General features: G+C 44.9%; 1 protein-coding gene across 1 annotated transcript in view; it reads right to left on the minus strand.

Moving 5' to 3' along the window:
• Nucleotides 1–14,018, minus strand: part of T265_13092 (hypothetical protein) — a gene marked incomplete at both ends in the record, with an annotated part of 39,804 nt that extends 25,786 nt beyond the window's left edge. Inside the window, one exon of the mRNA XM_009167149.1 lies at nucleotides 13,910–14,018. Within this exon, the coding sequence (XP_009165413.1) occupies nucleotides 13,910–13,967 (58 nt within the window). The remainder of the gene's footprint in view (nucleotides 1–13,909) is intronic.
• Nucleotides 14,019–23,099: the final 9,081 nt, after the last annotated feature.

Raw genomic sequence — 23,099 nt, forward strand, 5'->3', positions numbered from 1 at the left:
TGTACAACAAAATATGAGAGAACCAGGCCACCGATTCACCTATCAAACTCAAACCCTATTTAGGGTTGCCTGGCCAACCAAGTGATTCTATCATTGTGCATGCGTTATATAGAGCGTGAGTGCACGCATACCCAGGTGAATACCTACGACCGATAGGGTCAATGCATACGGTTGTTAGGCCCGCATAAAGTGTACAACCTAGTTCATTTTAGCCACCAATGCCACAAAAAACGCCTTCATCGAAGGCACATTTTGTTACGCCCTGGAGGTTCTTGTTCAGGAGAAAGCGCTGTACATAAAATCAAGGTATACATCGAGTTGCACCTACCATGTAATACAAATGACGCACCCGAGATAAGACAATGCCAGTTCGTTTGAGCTGAGAGGGGAACCGTATGGAAATCAGGGGAGTTTGAACCAAAAACTTGGCCTGGCCCCTGACGCCTATTTTGGGGTAGCAATAATGTTGAGTATCTGTGATACTGACACATTCTGATGCAAACTTCGTATTCAGATCAACAAACACATTGCGCCTTGTGTACAACGAACGAATAAAGGCACGTGCCATAGTAGGGAACTTTTCAATTCTGATGAAAACCAACGCCCTCCACGACTTCAAACCAATTTCCACCAGCTTCATTAGTGGTCACTGCAGCGTTTTTGTAGTTATCTGACTTTCAACATTGTTTACAACCCATGTTCGAAAAATAATCGCTCAGGAATGTTTAGCTGAAAAACACGTGGTGCTACTGCAGTCCTTAGAATGACAACTCCGTAAAAAAACTAGAAATTATCTCCAGCGCAAAACTGTTGCCCGCCGGGACCTCGAGAATGGTTTACAAGTCATATAAAGCAACAGTGGAGCGATCTACCACACTGTTCAACTTGTTCAGGTGAATTTATTATCACTGTCAGCAGGGTTCGTTGTGGCGACCAATACTATTTTGAATGTGATGTTGTCGATCATGTGTTGTGCCACACGTATGGACCAGCGTGAATATGCACTGCACAGCGTATGTTCTTCAAGATACAAATCCATTGAGGTAGGTAGGTGGTGGGACAAGATGAGTAGAACATAAGGCATAACATCAAGTTGACGGGAACTCGGGGACTGCGCCTACCTGATGAGCCCCAAAAAGGGTGAAACCGGTCGTGGGCTGTCTAAGAGTTTTCAGCAATCTTGTGAGTACTATCCTTTATGAAAACTTATGACTCACTGAGTCATCACAGCTGACATAAAAAAGATTAATCGTGTGATAAAAAATATGGGACTATCTAAAGGTAGTTGTAAAGTTTGGCGAAAGCTTAGAATGCGAGTCATAGTGCACTAATAGAAAGGTAACGGTCGGTGAGTTTTCAGTCGCGAATAATACGCCCATTCGTCCCGTAATCTGGTTGGTGAGACGAACATGAAGTAGCAGGAAAATGTACAAAATCCACTCTAGCTGCGATTTGAAGGCCGCTTGCAATAAAACAGCCAAATATATTTGCGAAACACGCTAATTGGTAAACTTATTTGGTGGGCTACCAATGAATTTCCAGCAACTTTATGAGTAGTATGTTCCACCAAGCCAAATATGGTGTTCTAACCCCATTGTTCAATTCTATTTTTCTCTGAACTTTACACAGGAAATCAGAACCAGATCCCTCTCTGGTAAAGCCAAAAAACTACACCCCAGTAGGCAGACGAAATTCGACAAGAAACCAAAGGTTCACACTTATGTCTACAAACAGCGAGAAACCAGTAAATACCTTCTCTTCGCTCGTTCCAGTTGTAATCAGAGAGAATTATTCCATGTCCCCAAAACTCCTACTGAATGGAAGCAAATATTTGAGAATGTCCCCCAAACAATACAAACCCATAACTATTCACCTCACAAAGATATTACCCCATGAAGGGACCAGTTTGTTCCGATCCCTTGAATATCAGTCATGAACTGACGGAATGAAGTGATTTTGAACTGATTGAAGTGTGTCGGAGAATTCCTGGCTTAGGTATTTTCAGAAATCAGACACGCGAACGCTAGTTGCCACGGCATCTGACTTCGTTTTAGCTATGGTAAGCCAGTTCAAAGGATATATTCAGTCCTACTGGCTAATTTCGGTGCCAATTCATGACGCCTGCTGAGTTCCACCAAGAAAATGGTGGTCTCATTGTGAACATCTAATACGGACAACCATGAGACATAACATGCGCAAAACGGTGGTCATTCTGGTCTTTCTAGCCAACGCGATTAACACTCACGAATATTGTGAACAAAAGCTGAGTTGTGTGGTGGTAATCCAGCTGATTGGCTCAATTCACGAGGAATAAGATGTTCCTGCAACCTCATGAGTAGCGCATCACAAATAATATGAAGACAGTTTATTTCGGCCGAACTGAGAACTGTCGAGCTAATTTAAAGCTGTTAACGACTATCATGAAAAAGGGCTACAATAGAGTCGAAAACTAATGCATTAAAAAACTCTTCACCCTGTAGGTAAATTCGCAGATTTCACTGACTACTCATAAGGTGGTTGAAAACTTCTACGACCTAAAACTAGTTTCGCTGTCCGTGAGGCCCACCCGGTAGGCGAAGACTCCGTGCCTCTTGTTTAGATAATACTTTTCAAATGAGCGTAGTTCGAATTTCGTGCACAAATGGATGGCGTAGAGAACCCAGGGACTCAGAGAAACTCAGGGACTATGTCCATCTGATGAGCCCCAGGCAGGAAGAAACGGGTTGTGGAAGGCCGAAGAGTTTCCTGCAACCTTATGAGTATTGAGCTCTATCTTCAAGAACGTACGATGCGATATCTCGAACACCATACCAACTGAGATATAAAGCAGCATTGGCGTGGCATGCTCGGCTGAAGCACATCAGAAAGAAGATATTTAGCTGGGATTCAGTTGAGTTTTCCGCTAACACCAACTTAGTGAACGTATTTCGTCTTATTCCGCAGGCCACTTCACGCACCCAAAAGTGGCACTCCGAAGAGTAGACTGACCTGTTCAATCCCGGAATGCTCTTCTAGACCTCGTGTTCTAAACAGGTTTCATTTTTTCATACAAACTGTCGTTCCTCGATACTACTCTGGCAAAAACCAATAATCTCGCTGTCCGACTAACCACCAAGTGGAAAAGTAAACCAATTATTTTGATGAGTTGAGTGCGTAAAAAACCCCAAGACATCAACAATTTGGGTCGTTTTCGTCACGCTTCGAACATCGATTGTGCGTTTCGCCGACACACATAACTATCAGATGAAAGCTAATCATCTTGTCACGCGACTGCGTTCGATATTGCCACAGTGGTTCACCAAACGATGTGTATGTACTACTTTATGGTGGACAGTATTCTCTGCGTGGTGATAAACCTGAGGAAAACCAACTAAACAGCTCAAAGGACTGAATAACATGCAACAGCAGGTTGGTTTTAAGAACAAGGGGAAGGTCACTGAGTATCTGCTCAAGGTAATGAGATTCCGCGAACGATCGGCCATTAAGACCATTTCATCCGATCTACAACATGCTCCTGAACCACAGGATCTCTCAGCTTCACACTAGTTAAAAACTGCTGTGGTAGTATATGCCGAAACATGGGAACACAAAAGCCAGCTCGTGCTGGCACGGAAAAAACCGATCGGATAAAAGAATAAAGGTCAGTTCTTGGAACAGTTGCATCTTTCTAGGAATGTGAAGCACGGGATATCAGTGAAAAAGACTGAATTGTTGTCAGAAACACGATATTTGTGCTGGCTGTCATAATGCACAAGTAACCATGAATCGTCAACCAAAGTTCCTGGCTTGAGGCAAGAAAATGGTGGAACACGGAGAAGCGAAAATACTCGAGGGCGAAATCCGAGCTGACTTATACCCTTTTGAAAGACACTGAACGAAATTAATATTATTACTTTGAATATGACTTTTCTCCTGACAACGTTGTTGGTGGAAGTAAATCACTTTACAAAAAACGCCTTGCAAATTAAACCTGCTAGTCCATGAGAGCAGTCATGGATTTGGCTTATTTTTCTGTAGCAAGATGGCTCAGTTTTTAGAGCGCGAATTTACTGACAGGATGATCCATCGTTCGAACCCTACCCCCGCACTTCGACTAGGTTTGGGCAACCTGGCAGTATCCCAAACCCTCGTGCTTCCTTAGGATGGCATTGCAGTTAGGCACCAAAAGAGTGCTGCAGCTGAATGACTCAGCAAAATCTCCTGAGTTGGAAACATAAGTGATATCCTTTCCCTCTAATTGGACGCAGCAATTTATCACAGTTGCTGACTCGGAGGAAAGATGCCTCAGTGGTTAGATAGTGTTCAGTAGATTTCGAAGTGCATTACTGAATAGCCTGAGTGCTTTATTTCAAAACGACCAAGGCTTCTAATGAACGCAACATATTCTTGCAGCTTGTGTCAACTGATACACAGTTCTCGTTGTTTTCTGGAATATAAAGACCCGATAAAGCGACTCACATCAAACTCACTAGGGTTTGATAAATCAATATAGGTCACAAATTGCGTTAGACTCGGATGCGTCAATTAGCAGCTAGAAGCGTTTGAACACGTAAAATGAACCAAATAACTGACAACAAAACTGCTACGCTAAATTCACCTACGAGAACTCCTAACGTACTATGTAAAATTAATTAGTTCAGCAATCAGCAATAATGTTATGGAGTTCAGACCAGGACAAATACAACGCTAGAATAGCAAAGCCTATACCAGAAAAGTGTTGCTCATGAAATTGGGTTTTGGTAACACTTAAAATATTCCGAAGGTTACAGTAACGTCCAAAAGGAGCATGTAGCATGCAAAGGAAGACTAGTTGATCTCTACTGAAGGCGGTTTCCTTTCTGGGAGGGAAGGAAGGGATTTAAAGTAAACCATGTTCTCTCATTGGGGAGAGGGTAGTTCGTTAAAGCTGTTTATTCATTTGATCAACCGATAACGTGCTGCTTAGGAGTGGCGTGGTCAGTACCTGAAAAGAGTTATTCCCCATTATGGGGGTGAGGCGGCTCTGGTTAGAGAGCGAATTTACTGACTGGAAGGTCCGTGGTTCGAACCCGAACTCCGCCTCTCAACTGCCCCTGTCTAGGCTAGGGCAATTAGGCAGTATCCCAGCCCTTAAGCTTCCTTCGGGTGACATGGAAGGTAGGCACCAAAAGGATGCTACACCTGAATGATTTCTTAGAATTCAAGTTTACCAGGTATGCATAGCGGGATCAACTGCGCCATGCTCAATTAGAAACAAATTTATATCACAGATGCTAGAAATTTTAGTTTTCAACAAGATAATAGGTAAAACAACCGAGGTTGTTTCTTTTGTCATCGATTTACAAGAGCTGTCCACGTATGCAAGTGGAGTAAATTGGACCTAACATTCGGCACAACTCTCGCACTGTTTATCAATGCAATGCGGTCTCAAGTGATACAAATCACAGGTGAATTAGTCCTACTCAGATTGCTTGGCAGTTCTACACGGATTTCAGCCGATAAGACTTGAGAGTAGATGCATCTGACTGAGACACACTGCAAGCCGAACTCCATTACTTCGGTTTTGTTGGCCAAAAAATTAACCAAGGGTGCATACTGCGATACACAATGCTTTTCGTTACCTGTTCCACCCTTTTTTAAACAATAACAATAATGGTAATAGCAATTGTTCAGCTGCAACACCCTTATGTTGTCTTGCCATGCCACGTTAAGGAAGCACGAAAGATGATATACTGTAAGGATGCGCAGGTCTATATAGGAGCAGTCGAGATGCCGGGTCCGAACCATGAACCTTCCAATCATTCTCAGCTTTATTACTACATGAAGAACACTATCACAAAGTGATCAGCGTATGTTTCAACGTTGGAGGCCTTGTCCGGAAGAACTCGAGAAAACTCACGAAACTGCCGACCGTAAAATTTGTGGTTCAAACCTAACCCTAGCTTTCTTGTGTAATATCTCTTACCATTATTATCAACATTACTACCGATACTACTACTAAACAAATATAGCCAAGCGTGGTCCAACAAAGAGGATAATTATCTAACACCAAGATAGTAATGTATACCAATTTATTACGCAGCCGAAGTTCTAAAGTGGATAAAAAAGCATGCACTGTCGCTGTGTACTTGATTATATTAATCTATTTAAAGTTAGCATGAAGACGGAACCTTACTAATGAGCGATCTGAAAGTGCAGTCACCAAATTAGGGTGAAGCAGGATTTGCTTGCCACCAACTCCCAAACTAATCCCTTGGTGTGACGTTTTTGCTTTTATAGGATGGCCGACCTTTCGTTGTATCACGAGATTTGTATGGGTGCTCGGGGACACGACAGTCTACTATAAGTCTACTGGTGCGTCTCATGGTAGTCAAAGTGAGAAATACATGGCTTGCGAATGTATTCCCAGAAAAAATGCAGACAGAAATTCCGCTGTAATAATATTTTCCAATGATTGCATGATTCTTGCATTAGTAGTCGGTGACACCCTTACGTTGGCTGAGCACCTTCCCGTGGCATCTTTACAGGTGACCTGAACGACCTCCATTTCACCTTAGAGAGTCAGGAACAGCTTACTTATAGTAACCTGGTATCCTAAAGATATGAAGCATTCAGAGACATCCATATAACTGAGCTTCATAGAATGACCGAGCTCACAACACATTGAAGTCCTCTTAGTGTGTTCATTAAAAACCGTTGAGTTCACGTTCCATTTTGTATTAGACGCAATCCACGAGCCAAACCATTCGGACGGAAAGTTTACTTGTCAAGTCCATCAAGAGGCACCAGGAATTCGCACCAGAGGTAACCAGTCAGGCTAAACTTAGATTTTGAACATTTGTTCATTGTGGCTAATGAAGAAATCGACTGCCACATCAAGTGGCATTTCGTAAGTTCAAAAAATGGTAGTTTCTGTTGTGGGGTACCAGAACAGAAATTAGCAAAATTTCCCAGTCCCTTGTAGTACGTACCTGTAAGGTACTTCGCTCTCCGGATCTTACAAAAGCAATGATAAAGCAGGTGGGGAAAATGTTTCACTTACGGGAGACACGATAGAGCCATTCCTCAGATGGGAGTAAACTATGGAAGATAGACTCCTGATTAACATGGAACGCAATTGCGAAATCTTCGAGGCAATGGTCTCTTCTAGGAGGAACACTGGTAGTCCTCCAGATTTGTCCCTAAAATACGTTGTTCCAACAAGCGAAATACTTCTGCGCGCTCTCCAGAACACTGTTTGGAACTGCCACCTGTTGGCGAACTACCTCAAGATACACAGAGATAGATATGCGGCGGATAACAGAGAACAGAAAGCAGTAATCATATACTATCTTATCTTAGTGCACTATGGCTGAATATGACCGCGACATGACTAGGGACCCAATGATGATATTCGACTACTACTACATGAATTGAATGGGGCTAACTGCTAATAGCGGAGGCATACCCGCAGCCCAGCTTATTGAAAACTGACTGTAGTTCATGTAATTCAGCCTAGACCATCCGAACTGAACTCCTCGGAAGTGAATTTCCTACTCCCTTATTCATGGCGTTAAATTGCGTTCTGGACCGTTCATTTCATTCGGTCGTTTGTTTCGAGCCAGATTACCCTTATCATCCCACCGCTCCTCAAGTATGGATACGACGGTAATTGTCTTAATCCCCTTACACAGGCTTACGGGCTCAGTAAGCATCATGGCTTTAGATATGCCGATCGTTCAGCTGGGCGCTGCACGAAACGCTATTCTTCTAATCTCCTTGGCCATTTTCCCTCTGATATCTAGAAGCGTCACCGGAATGATTATTAAAGATAATAGATAAACTTATCCTTGATCGGTCTAGTTTCCTTGGGATTTTACATCCATTTAGCTCCAAATTCACCTAGGCCAACCTTTTTGCCAATGCAAAGTCGAAGGTTAACGAACTGTACACCACCATCCAACCCAGCTGAATAATTCGTCTTCTTAATTATGTAAAGGTATACGTGCCTGATAAACATCAATTGCAGGCTATTCTGGCCTCTCGGTCACCTGCTAGAGATTACTATGATAGACATGTCTTTACAGGGCCCGCCAGTCCTGACTGGCGGGTCAATCGATCGTCACAACCAGGATAGTTACTGGGTCGTCGTTCGATGAGCCGGGCACACCAATCACATCGCTCAAGTGTGAACAAGTTCGCCTGTTCAGACGGGATAATTCAGATGCGTCCAACGTGCGTTGGTGGAGTAGTGGTTACACGCCCGCCTCGCATGTCAGATGTCCGGGGTTCAAATCCCGGCACGGCCATTGGATATGCACTGCTGATGAGCTCTAATAAGAGCGAAACTCGAGTCCAGTGCTTCCCTTTGGTGTGGACTCACCGGAATAATTACGCCAGAACTGGAACACGGTCGTTCAAACGAGAGTGGTGTGGCTATGAACACAATTTCCAGAGAACCACATATTTTAGTTGGAAGGACTTCAGTGGGAAATTTTACAAGCCTTTCACTCCCATGTGACACACTGTATATGGCCATTCCAATTCACTGATTTCCGCTGAATGTTCGAATGCAAAAGCAGAAATGCGGCACATTAGGCGGTACACATTCCTACGTTACCTGTATCGGGAAAAAGCAAGATACCTAGGAGGAATGTGGTGGTTTTAGCGGATGGATAGGTCTTATTGGAGTTGGATGTATGGAGTAAGTTGATGCATTGGTATTTGGTCGTACAATCTCTCGAACTGCTACTCGTGCCCTCCAGAGGGAAATTCAGAACCATCCTCATGGACAGATTATTGGGAGAACAAGTGGATATGTACGTGACCAAATGCAATGCAAGAGAGAATCGGTGTACTACACCCCCAAGGTGTACAAATCCTAAGAGTAACTGGTCTACCACCAGCTGGGTAGCTCACAACTACCCATGATCCCTCTACTTCTAAAGTGCTAAAAATACAACCGCCATTTGTTTGCGTATTTTTGTTTCAGTGCTGCCTGTTTCTTCTGTTGAGTTGAACTAACTGTGCCAATGACATTTTATCCGCAAGAGTCGCTCGGTGGAAGTATCTGTTGCGAAGTAACACGTCAAATGACCCGTATAACTGGGTCCAAAAAGCACACTACCCCGTGATCAAGAGCAAATGGAGACACACGTACTAAAGTTTCGACGGCTGTCATCCGCTGACACATTCCGACAGAAAAGCTACCTAATAAACTGTAGCTAAACAACGAAAGACCAGGTAAGCAGTTTGGTCGAATAAATTGATGAGCCATCGATTTAGTGCTCAATAATCATCCCACAGACTCTATATCTAAAATCCAAAGGAGACAACATTGATGATCTAGTGAAGCAGCCGTTAAGTGAACCTACTACGTTGCCAAACCTATAGTCATCTACAATCACAACGGAATCCCCACCCCTCCAGTCAAAATTATATCCCTTTAGCATGCCACCTCTAACCTTGTTTGTCGTTTTAGGTGTGTGTGCGCGCCCCCTACCTTGGCGGGCTTGAGGCAACTTAGCTAAGTGAAAGACATCCCGTTTTTATACAGCAGCGTATTGATCACTCTGACCACTCAAGCCCAAGTACAAATTAGAATCCGAAAGCAAGTGAGTGATGTCGGGCTCATCGATAACCCGCTATTTATTTGGCTTGGGCAACCTGGCAGTATCCTAGGTGGCATGACAGTGAGGCACCGAAAGGGTGCTACAGCTGAATGGTCTATAGATTTACTTGAAATTTAGCACTAAGTCAATCCGGCAGCTGCATTCCATTTGATGTACGGAACTACGAACAGTAAGGTGCTACATCTTGCTGAATCTGTTTCTGCCAGAACTAACCTGCTTACAATAGTAAAGACTCTTGTCGTTTTGTTTGCGTTCATCTAACGTTGTTCTGTAGTATAAACACGATAAAATACAGCGAAATACGTCCAGTATATGGTACAATGGCTTGAAATAATGCTCGCGGAAAATAACTTAGCGGCGCCAGGAGGCAAACTGCGACGCATAATGCGCACGATTTAAAAGCCCAAAACAATCGTTTCCTCTAACAGATGATTTGTACTCGGGCATATGGTTGAGAATTTGGACAAACGAACCCAATAGCATGCACCGAGTCCTTTCAGCTGTCCTCACTCGTTTGCTCCACGGATATCCAACTTGTATCAATTATTCAGATTCGTTTGAATGCAGGTCGGTCTGGTTTTTCAATGGTAAACCGCGTACTAGTATAGCATTATCACTGAGATAAAATTGTTACCTTTATTCTCACCGAATATCCTGCAGTGCAGTAGCGCCCGCTACAGCTACACAATCCCGAAGTCAAAAGCTTTTGCCTTAAAACGCAGAAAGGTCCTAATGGAACAATTCTAACAAACACAAGGTTGCCTTCTCTTGGGAAATAAGGGGAGTCAAAATCGATGTCTTGGTACAAACTGTCTAAATTACCAAATAAAAAGGAAAAACTTCAGCAGAGATGTAATTTCAGTCGTTGCATTTGAACCTATTCTTGATGCGTGATAGTGATCAGGTAATTTGTCAATTCAATCTCGGGAAATTCGCCACACAGTAGACACCGATTTGGTTGTGCGCCCAGCAGAAGCTGCAGTAAGACGGTTATAGTTCGCACCCGCCCACAGAAGCTTGGAATCCGTTCGTGGATTAGTTCATTGTTTTAACGATTGGATGCTTTCTGTGAAACTCATTTCACACTACTTATAATTATTATGCACCGTGCTTATTAAGGATATTCCAAGAGTTACTATGTGGATACGATTATCAGAGACCAATTAAAGTTTTTATTTAGAATGACGGCTTTGAAAACCCCAATGGGACTTCTCAAAGAATTAGTGCGTGCTGAGAAAGTAGCGCTCCTTTACCTTGATCAATTATCAAACACGAGTAGCTCTCATCCAGATGGATCCTCTGTGGGTACTTACGAGTATACAGCAAGCTTGCACATGAGTTTCCCAATTCCACTGGTCTAAGATAGAGTAATCCTCTCTCACCATTCTTCTTCAACTTGGTTGTTGACATGCAGCTTAAAAGTTCTTTGACTGCCCCTGAAATACTGGGGATCAAAATACTCCTTGTGTGATCGTTTAAAGACACTGGGTACGCGAGTGATATTTCTGCATTTGATGCAGATACTTCAAAGGTTTAAGTCCTTTCAAATGACCTGGATAATCTTGCCGCATGGTTAAGTATGCGCTTCGCACCTGCAACGCGTTAAGTGCTGCTGCAAGACTAAGTGGGATTAAACCAACCCTCGTGCTGACAGACCAGCCGACCGACGTCCTGATTATATCTGCCTCGGTACTTGTATAAAGTAGGTGACGTTGCTTCTCGAACCTATAAGGTCAAGGTAGCTGCTGTTGACCTCCGACACCCGTGTTACAGGCGTGACATCAGTTTGTTTCTCAACGCCACGGTCTACACTTCCATGATCCATTATGCTTTATAGATCAAAGGTGTGCCCCGTACGCGCAGAGGTGGTAAAAAAATGGCTTTGGGAGAAGCATAGATCTGCTCTGATAGTAACATCGGACCGGCAGCAAAGTGTATCAAACGGTTCCAAGAAGGAGATTTTCCACTATCAACGGGTTACTTGCGCTTCATATGTTACGCTGGTTGGGATATGCCAGAGGGCCGTCTACACCGCAGAGCTATTTCCGGCTAGCCTTGTGCTGGTTGGAAACTACCGATGGGTGTACGGTCTGTGAAGACGATGTATGAAAGTCTGATCAGTAAACGCAGTGAGGTCAACAACTGTCACTTCCTTAGATGAAGACCCCGGAATGAGACCCACCAATGGTTGGTGATACTGGCAGGCACGGCTTGGTCACAGTTAGTGGCCCTCCCATACCAGTGTCGCTTTCTCTTTATTGCGTGACGCTTCCCGTTTCTTCAGACATCTAGGATGATTCAGTAAGAACTAACTGATCACGCCACAGCCTAACATGACCAAGAATCCTTTGTTCCTACACTTTCCGGTAACCGTAACTGCATCAGGTGGAACCATTGTATACTTTGTACATGGATTGTGGTTAATGCACTGGACTGGGTGAGACGGGTCAGTGGATAGAGCGCGAATTTATTGACCTGAAGGTCCGTGGTTCCAACCCGACTTCTGCATCTCGACTTCTCCTGCCTAGGCTTGGGCAACTTGGCAGTATCTCAGCCCTCATGCTTCCTTCAGGTGGCATGGCAGCTAGGCACTGGGAGGTGTTACAGCCGAACATTTTTTTCAATGCACTGAACTGAATTGGAATTTCTGCGATTCGTTCTAGGTAACCTGTAGTGAGTGACAACGAAACCACACACTGAAAGCTACTAGAAATTCGTATTTCTCACTCAATTGGATGATATCCTGAAAGTCTACTTGCGAAAAGCCACGTTTGTTTTCCCATGCTAGTGATAATTCTGTTCGGTGAGTTTACGTTCTACTGGGCCTGTGAGTAGTCCTCCTTCCATTCTTGGTTAAGCTCTTGACAACTAATTATGACACGCATGAGATATGAATTATGGAATATTGTTTTGATTTGATCGTTATCTTACTCACCCGTGATAGCAGGTCCGTTGCATCAACGATATCTTTGAGGTACACATATAACTTGCCTTGAGTGAGACTTAGATATTCATTATTGCGTAACATGGCAAACTTTTCATTTGTCAAGTGAGACTGGTTTTCTCGAATTTGGTCTTGGGATTTCATGTGTCAATGTATGCTTAATTACATAGGAGAGAGAAGGCGAACCGTTTGGTACCCTGGGTTCCGATGATCTCATAAAAATCCGAGGATCGACCGTCTATATTTATTATACCCCCAAATACTAGAGTGATTCATGACGAAATAAGCGATATACTTATCCAAAATGTATTCCAAGGGCAAAGGTGACGCTTTATTTGCATTTCTAGTCTCCTTCCAAACCTGCCTCCCACCTAAAAAAAGTCGGCAATCCACTCATCTTTGGGAATGGTAGACAAGCATACGCTTCCATGAGCGTCAGGGAAACCAGCTGCGTTTCTTTAGTCCTGGTAAGGGAGCACTGAGGCATTTGTAAACCAGTATTTTTCATGCTCAGTATCATCTCCTTTCTCCCTATCAATATCAGTCACATCAGTGTAAAAAAGTTTTTTTTACTGAAATACAAGCCCAACCGCCCGCTTCTTGGGTCCAACGTGACTTTGAGACTTTTACTGAGTAACTGTTGTTTTGAATGCCGGTTGGCTATAATTGGCTGCTACTAACCCTAAACGTGAACAAAAGTTTTTAGCTACAAACACTGGACTAATCTATTCACACCTGTGAATTATTATTGCGATTACCGGAGATTTGGAATACCAGGAAGGTAGAACTTTTCTTTCCGATGTGGTGGTTCAACGGAATAGAGAACTACGGAATATCCTCCTGCGAACTGTGAGTGAAGAATTACTTGGATTTTTCTCTTTTTGACTTTGTGACTGGCTTATTTGTTCTGTTCAATAGAGACTCCATAGAGCTGCTAACCACTACAGCACCAATAGACCGTTTAGTGAATCGGCGTCGTATTCAACCGAGTACTTCAAGATCGAACTCCATGCCCGTCGGCAATACCGGGTCATTCACGGGTTCACTTGCGCGGCTAAGCATTTCAGACGTCTGTCCATACTGAGCGGAGGGCTTAAAGTCGGCTGTGGCTTGAATCTGAAAGCTTCCGGTAGCGGACACCTCGCCAGTCTTGCCCAACGAATGCAACACATTGCGCACCAAAATTTTTTGGTCAGCGGGACAGAGATCACCACTTGCGTGGAGGCAAGTTAGTGTGCCTCAAAATGATGCAATCAACCGGAAAAGCAACGCGTGTATTAGTGGTAATTCTAATACTGTACGCAAATCATGAAAGTTTATAGCGAGTGGAAAAATCCGAATTGCTTAAAAAACGATAATTTCAGCGGGCACTTACGTCCAGCCTCATCTGTCTTCAGTATGCTTTTTGCAGGTTGCCCTTTTCTACACGCCATTGCATTTTAAATAAGACGCAACAAGTCCAGCATAGCGTTGCGCACTCAGCAGTTAACCAAACTGAATCCTCGCAAGTGATTGGTCAGCAAATTGTCACGTGATACGGTTATGTCGTACGTCCTGAATAGGAACATTTCGAGCATCGAAACAAGTCACCGGAAGCGTGCTACACTGAATTTCTCTGCATAAAGGCATTGGTAAGAACATTATCTTGCATTACTAACTAAACTAGTCTTCGTACACCGGAGTCCAAGTTCTTAGTTTGCATAACGCCATTTGCCAAAAAAACAGTTAAGAGTACATCGGGTAAGATAGCTACCAATCAATGCGTGCAAGTGAAAACACGATTGGACAGAACGTTAACAATACGGGCTTACTACAAATGGACTACTGGTTATGTGAAATATATTGTCCCCTCTTGAGATGATGAGGTTTGGCTTCTAGTTATAGGCGAACAAAATTAAAGTACAAACCTATCATCTTGAACCGACCCTTAAGTGCATATCTCCTTCATTTTTTATCGATGTGGCACAATCCATTTCACGAACTAAAAACGTCTTTCAAATAGTCAGCAATTGGCCAATCAGGTTGCTCGATTAGTCCGCTACCGAATGCCCCAACGTCTAGACGAAAAAATGTGACAACATCAAAGTATCGCCAACCGGTTAAAACGCAAGGTGGCCTAGTAAAACAAATTGCCCGCCATCATCCCGTGGATATTGTCGACTTCCGAAGTCGGCACACATGTAGAAACCTGTAGGGCGCGGGATACTTTAGATAGTCCAAATTTACTCCTTGAACACTAGGCCAGGAACCGAAATGACTGCAGAGCTGTGAGAAATCACATGAGTTTTCCAGCGCTGACCACTCTGTAACTAATCCGCCGACTTCAGTCGTTCGCTGACCTTGAACAGCAGGATTCCACTGTCCATACTCCGCCGCCGGAAGCTGTCTTCAGTCCCTTCCCCCTACGTACAAAGCCCCCGTTAACTGCTTTCTTCGGTCCCTGGAGCCATATATGCAGGTAAGGGGTCTCATTGTCTGAAGCAAATGGCTGCAGCGTTATCCGGGCGTCCCCTGCCCGGATTGTCTCGAGATCAGTCTTCCGACAGTTGTGAGCTTACTGAGCCTTGCACAAAGGGGTCTTCCATTGTTTCAAGGTGACCGAATGTTCTCTCTGCACATAGGTCCCTTTCGCAGTGTCGGATGGCTTCTAGAAGATGTACCATCGTCTGCTTTGGTTTATCGAAATCTTTTATTGGCTGGCGGGCGCATTCTCTGTGGTGTTAGATCTGGAACTCAAGTAGTTGTCCGCTTGTCGCTGGATTGGTGCACTTGTGGCGTTTTGTACCTTTATTTTGCTTCCATTATAACACTACGTATTTCGTCAATTGCAAAATCGTATTTTGTTTGCATACGAAAAACTACAAAAACGTGCAGTTGGACAGTTTCACAGAATACAAGCGAGGTCACGTACTTCGACTTTCTTTTCTGATTTCGCTCGCGCTTGCAGAGGTCATTCGCGAGTCTCATGTGCTATGGTATCAAAACATTTCACCCTTCTCCGGAACCTATAATATGTGGGAACTTCAGTAGAAGACCCCTGGACCAACATAATTGAATTATTGTTTATTCACCGACTTTTGGTGCGTTGTACCATCTGACCTCTTCATTGTTGTATACACAAACCAGCGTCATTATTTTTATTTCTTTTCCACATACTCCCGGTATGCTAACCTATTGGGTAGCCAGAACACTAATACTCCCTCTCCAAAAGAGAAGCCGTTCTTACTGGTTCATTTTTTAACTTAACTCTGTTTGGATTTAAAATATCGGAAAAGCTAGTCCCATGTTATTTCACTTCCCTTAACTTAATAAATTTTGTAACGATCGAACCGTATCTTCGAGTGACGCGTAATACAGTCCGCTTGCAAAAGTGCAAAGCAAGGGAGCAAACAGGCCCCAACATGCGACAGTCACACGTGCAAAATCAGATACAAATGGCCGGATGGGATGAAGGCCAAAATGGGTGAAGTGGTAAGGACAAACAAACGTCAGTTCATATATACACACTAAACACAAAAATGGGGCGGGGGTTACAAATGGGGGCATAATAAACGTGGGGAATTTCATTGTCAACATAACGGATGATACACCGCCCGCCAAATTCTCCACGTTGATACAGCGGGCGCCCCGGTTCTTGCCTACTACCTACGCTCAGCTCCAATCTACGGTACCCCATCAGCCACCGACACGAATGGTCCGAGTCCACTCCTGCCACAAGTGCCGACTTCGATGGTGTACAAGCCTATTCGCGTCCCTCCAGTAAACACACCTTTCTAATATCTCTCTTAAGAACGCCGCCCGCCGTTCTAACATGCAGGGTTCTTACTAAGCCATCAGGGCTCGCCTCACAACTATCTACTACCCCTAGAGGCCATTTCTCACGAGGCAGGTCCTCACCAGAAACCAGAACTAAGTCCCCTCGTTTCAATTCTTGAGTTGCTCTGAGCCACTTGGTACGCATCTGCAACGTTGGCAGATATTCCCTTATCCAACGACGCCAGAATACGCCAGCAAGATAATTGACCTGTTTCCAACCGGCATGGTATCGCGAAGCCAAGCCGTCGCGACCGGGTACCGCAGGACAGCACTGCATCAGCAACAAACTGTTTGGAGTAAGCGGCTCCAAATCGTTGCTGTCTGATGATAGCGGGACTATAGGCCTGTTATTGAGAATCCGTTCGGCCTGTATGAGAAGCGTGTTCAGTTGTTCATCGGTCAAACACTGTTCCCTACATATACATAAAAGTATACGTCGTACCGACCTGATTATACGCTCCCACACACCGCCACGATGGCTAGCTGCTGGTGGATTGAAGTGCCACTGTATATCCATAGTCAAAAGTCGGTCTGATATTTTGCTCAGGCTCCAGAGCTTTATATCATCCCGAAATTCCCTCAGTGCGCCAACAAAGTTCGTACCATTATCACTGTATATATCGGTGGGCTTACCACGTCTACCAACGAAGCGCATCAAACATTGTAGGAATGAATCTGTCGACAGGTTGCCAGCCATCTCCAAATGGACTGCTCTAGTTTTCAGACAGCTAAAGATACAGCCGTAGCGTTTTTCCTGTGAACGGCCGCGTTTGGTTTTAAAAGGTCCGAAGTAGTCCACTCCCACACACTCGAAGGGGCACCAACCCCCTTCTACTCTGTCTGGTGGTAATGGAGCCATCATTTGTTTACTGAGCTGTGCGGACCGGCGTCTGCATAAAGAGCATGCACCAATCACACGTTTAACGGCACCGGTCCCTCTGATAATCCAATATCTCTGTCGAATAGAGGCCAAGACATGCGCTACTCCACAGTGCCCTTCCACTTCATGAAAATGACGTATGATTAAGGCGGTAATAGGATGTCGGTTTGGAAGAAGAGCTGGATGCTTTACTGACTGACTGTAGTTCGAGTAACTAAGTCTGCCCCCCACGCACAAAATGCCATCAACCAAAACAGGTGACAATTTTTGTAAGCTGCCGTTTTGAGTCCGATTGCGGGAACGCTTTGCATCCAGTACAGGAGCGTTAATCTGATGCAGCTCTCGTGCAAAGTGAGCAGATTGCACCATCTTTATCAAACAATTACGTGCTTGGCGGAGTTCGGATACTCTGATAACCCCAGAAGGTAAAGCCTCCTTTCTCGCTCTGCCCTTCTTAATCAATAGACGTTGCCCGTAATGCAGTAACCAAGCCACGACCTTCGGTAGCTTCATCCAACAGGAGGACCAAGACATTAATGGGCACATGACATCATTTCCCTCCCGTCGGTTAGCCTGTGCTACAAGGCTCTTCAGAGCGTCTCTATCACAGGGGTCAACCTTGACCTGTAGCAACATCCCTTTAATGTCGGCTGCCACAGCAACTTGCTCTAAACGAAAGCCCACCATAACATTTACAAGTTTTGTGGTTAAATCGGGGCCCTGATACAGGTGGTCGTTTAGGGACACACCATGACATTTGGCAGCGCAGTCAGATACGATCCGAATCTTTTCTGGCTTTTTTGGGTTAATAACCTGATGATGTGGGAGATACCACTGCTTTGAATTTAATGACAATGTGGAGGCATCCGCCGCCCGTTCAATGTATCCTTTCTCCATGTATGCGCGAAGCACCTTATCGTACTTTCCGTGTAAAACACGATCCTTGCACAGTCTAGTTTTCAGATTACCTAGACGTTTTCTAGCCACCTGGAAGTTATCGGGTAGGGTAAGTGCGTTATCTTTCCATGGGAGCGGTAGCTGATAATGCCCACTTACTCGCACTGCACTAGTCTCCGCTATCAACAGTGCTCTTTGATCCTCTAAAGAGAGACTAGTGTTCGATGCTGAAGTGTCTGCGAATTCCGAGTTGTACAGTCGCTGCAAATGCTCCTGGATGCCCTGACTACACCCGGTTATACAATGACTGACGACCTTCTGCTTCGTTCCGTTTTTCATCGGACCAAGGAGCATCCAACCTAGTAAAGTTTTCACAGCAAACGGCTGTTTTTTACCCCCCAGGCGCTGGTCGAAGACCCAGTGCGCTTCGGATACGTCACAACCAATAAGGATTCCCACATCGTCTTCAGTCAGTTCGTCGAAGGTAACTTCCTTAAGGTGAGGCCACTTGCGAGCCGCTTCTTTGATGGATGGGACAGCTCGCATAGGTAAGCTGTCAACGACGAATGCCTTGTCAACATCTATCGACTGGCTTTCATCCATTGATAAAAGCCTGATATCATTAGCTTCCGATGTGCATCCCATGGAACCACCCAGGGTATCAATAACCATAGACGTGGGTAGCAGCCTGACCCCATTTTTCACCAAAAGGTCCCGCCTTACCAGCGTTATGTCGGACCCAGCATCTAAAAATGCATACGTTGTCACCTTTCCTGCAGGACTGTCCAGCTTGATAGGAATAACTCCTAAGCGTGCCGGAAGTCGACTACCTTGAGTTAAGGCACACAAAACCTCCGGCTCTGAGGACGTCGAACCTTTGTTTCTGGGTTGTGATGTATGTAACAAACTATGATGTCGTCCCCTGCAACCCGGTTGGCCACATCGAACTACTAGCTTGCAATCCTTGGCCATGTGGGAGTCTCCTAAACAGGCAAAGCAGGCATTATGTTCTCGTATGCATTTCCACCTGTCAGGAACTTTCATAGACAAAAACTGCTGGCAACTAGAAATTGAGTGGGGCTGTAAACATAATGCGCAAGCACTTGGACGACCGTCTGCGTCTTGTCTGATGTTGGCTAGGAAATTGGCATAACCGTCCCGTTTAGGGGCTTGGTTGGTAGAAGTCGGTGTTACAGGGGGGCGTCTTACGTCCCCATCTCGAGCCAGTTGCCCGAACCGACTCCTTGCAACACGAGAGCGCGTGTTCACAAACTCCGTCAAGTCTGTGAACGTTGGATCCCGGCCACTCACAGATATCTTATCTGCCACCTCAGCCCATTTGTGCTGCAATGGCGAAGGAAGAGAACGCACAATTCTCTCTACAACCGCTAGTGAGTGCAAGTCTGAGACGTAACACATTTGCGTCAGCGCAATTTCGCAACTGCGCATTTTTATACACAAGTCCGACAAGGACTTGGCTGCTCCAGTGGTCTGTCGTGCAAAACGAAACAGGCTTTCTAGTAGACAGCGAGCGATAATATGAGGCTGGCCAAAGAGATTGCGTAAAATCTCCCGTGCCCTGGAGTATGCTACTTCCGGCGGAAGCATCACACATTCTTCAATGGCCGCTTTCGCGTCGCCTTGACAGTAGTGGATCAGATAAAGGAGCCTCTGACCGGCGTCCTGCACCTTGCTCTCAATATATAACTCAAATTGGCGGGTGAACCTCCAGTAATGACACGGATTACCATCAAAGTATGATAGTTCCACCTTTGGTAGGTCCATAGTGGCTGATGCTGGAGTGACGGAGATGGCTGGTTCTGGCCCTCTGATATCATCAGCATATCTTAATGGTCTTTCACCTGTCTGACATTGCTTCACGTACCCCGCTAATCGTTCATTTAGGGCCACTGGTTCCCAGACTTCATCTGGTGAGTCCTCTTCGGCCTCTAGCTCAATTTTGGCTAACTCAGTTTTGCTATGCGCCTCTAAGAGAGCCCGCTGGAGTTCGACCTCCCGCTTAACCCGGTACTCCTGGAGCTGAGCAATCCTTAAAGCTTTCATAGCTACACTACCTTTACGACTAGAAGCACAAAGTGACTTACAAGAACCAGGGCGCGAAGCAAACTGCATTGCAACTGTTTCCTCCGCAGCTTCAATCGTTTCCGTGTCCTTGGATCCGGTTTCCTTCACAGTTGTTCCAAAGGTTGACATCTTTCCTTCAAACAAGACGACGTAAGATGTCGAGTACTGTAACGGTCGAACGGTATCTTCGAGTGACGCGTAATACCAGAACCTCCGGGTAGGCAAAACAAAGTCGGAGCTGGGTTTCTATACGGTACTATTAGGGTAAGAGAAATTCACAATTTGTACAAACCTCGACAGTAGATACGCGTCCAAAACAAACAGTCCGCTTGGACTTCAAAAGTGCAAAGCAAGGGAGCAAACAGGCTCCAACGTGCGACAGTCACACGTGCAAAGTCAGATACAAATGGCCGGATGACCTCAAGGCCAAATGGGTGAAGTGGTAAGGACAAACAAACGTCAGTTCATATATACACACTAAACACAAAAATGGGGCGGGGGTTACAAATGGGGGCATAATAAACGTGGGGAATTTCATTGTCAACATAACGGATGATACAAATTTATTGGCTCTCAGGGACGGGGTTATCTGTCGTGGAAAACCTTACCTTGCCAGTGACGGGATGCCTCACGTGTTCTGTGAATCAGTGTGCTTCCAAAATTTAATCACTGACGTGGCATATTTAGCTGACCCGGGGACAGGTTCATCGCTTACTGATTGAGCTTGTAGTAGTGGCAGCTGCGTCAGCCTGAGTGTTTGCTATAATCTCCAGCTCGTGTCAAGGTAACCCAGCAGAAAAAGCGTATTGCCTGTTGTGCGCTTCGCCTATCTGATCTGCGACCCCAGCTCCCACTAAATCTCTCGGTTTCCGGCGCGTTGGATGTTCTAGATTTTGACATCAGCAATATGAATTTAATTTTTTTACTCGTACGACGGATACGTGCGACCTTATCCAGTTTGTCTACACCAGAGTATTCCAGTTAAACATGTAATTCTTCTCGACACCCACCGCGGCCGCGACCGGCGCAACCAACCAGACCACACAGGCGGTTGCGCACAGCATCACATATCAAGTCTCGTTATGTGATGATCCACAGTTGTTCGCGTCTCCGCGTTCCGCTGCTATGGATCGCCTATTCTACCAGCTGGTTTCCTATAATGTCATCGACACCCCCAAACCTTGATTCTTATTATGCATTTTGCGCGTTTTTGATACCTACTGGCGGTATTTTAGAGTGGTTTTTTCTGGTCTCGCTTCCCTTGATGATCTGGAAACTGTATTATCGTTGCTGTGCTTTTTCACGGTCGGTGGATCTCTTTACCATTCTGCCCAGGATGAAATATTGACAGGTGGCAGTCTATCTGTATGTACGAAGGCAAACAACCCACCAAAAGAATGGTGATCTGCCAGTTAATTTAGTGCTCCATAATTAGTGGGTTCTGAAGAGATTGTCCCTTTTTGTTCATGAACATTTATTCATGGATCAACTTTTGTATACGACCGCACGTTCGTTGTCGTGGTGCTCCTGGTGGTCAGCGGCTGCGGTTGTTGTATCAATAATGTCCGTATCTAACAGGAATTCCTTCGACTTTTTACCTGTCTCTATGAGTAAAAATTGGTGGCGGTGAACCATATGCTCTAGACCAACTTGAGCGTGCACACATGGCCCACATTTTCTGGCTAATCCTTCTTAGCCTGAGCATACCGGTGTATTTAAGTTCAAAAAGTCTCCGGTAACAGCAGATCAGATCCGTTAAATTATGTCATACATGGATTCCGCGGCGCTTGTCATTTAAAAGGCCAGCATGATATTTTAAGTCAATTTGCAAGCCCTTAAAAGAATGCGGTTTTCTCATACACGCGAAATTTTCCAGCTAAAAGCCGCAGCTGCAGAAATATATGACAGGCTTCACTGTATCATCCGTTATGTTGACAATGAAGCCGCAGCTGAATATATGACAGGCTTCACTGTATCATCCGTTATGTTGACAATGAAATTCCCCACGTTTATTATGCCCCCATTTGTAACCAACCCCCCATTTTTGTGTTTAGTGTGTATATATGAACTGACGTTTGTTTGTCCTTACCACTTCACCCATTTTGGCCTTGAGGTCATCCGGCCATTTGTATCTGATTTTGCACGTGTGACTGTCGCACGTTGGAGCCTGTTTGCTCCCTTGCTTTGCACTTTTGAAGTCCAAGCGGACTGTTAGTTTTGGACGCGTATCTACTGTCGAGGTTTGTACAAATTGTGAATTTCTCTTACCCCAATAGTACCGTATAGAAACCCAGCTCCGACTTTGTTTTGCCTACCCGGAGGTTCTGGTATTACGCGTCACTCGAAGATACCGTTCGATCGTTACAGTACTCGACATCTTACGTCGTTTGAAGAAAAGATGTCAACTTTCGGAACACTTGTGAAGGAAACCGGATCCAAAGACACGGAAACGATTGAAGCCGCGGAGGAAACAGTTGCAATGCAGTTTGCTTCGCGCCCTGGTTCTTGTAAGTCACTGTGCTTCTAGTCGTAAAGGTAGTGTGGCTATGAAAGCTTTAAGGATTGCTCAGCCCCAGGAGTATCGGGTTAAGCGGGAGGTCGAGCTCCAGCGAGCTCTCTTAGAGGCGCATAGCAAAACTGAGTTAGCCAAAATTGAGCTAGAGGCCGAAGAGGACTCACCAGATGAAGTCTGGAAACCAGTGGCCCTAAATGAACGATTAGCGGGGTACGTGAAGCAATGTCAGACAGGTGAAAGACCATTAAGATATGCTGATGATATCAGAGGGCCAGAACCAGCCATCTCCGTCACTCCAGCATCAGCCACTATGGACCTACCAAAGGTGGAACTATCATACTTTGATGGTAATCCGTGTCATTACTGGAGGTT

This window comes from Opisthorchis viverrini (assembly GCF_000715545.1).
Source record: "Opisthorchis viverrini unplaced genomic scaffold opera_v5_36, whole genome shotgun sequence".
NCBI classification, from domain to species: domain Eukaryota; kingdom Metazoa; phylum Platyhelminthes; class Trematoda; order Opisthorchiida; family Opisthorchiidae; genus Opisthorchis; species Opisthorchis viverrini.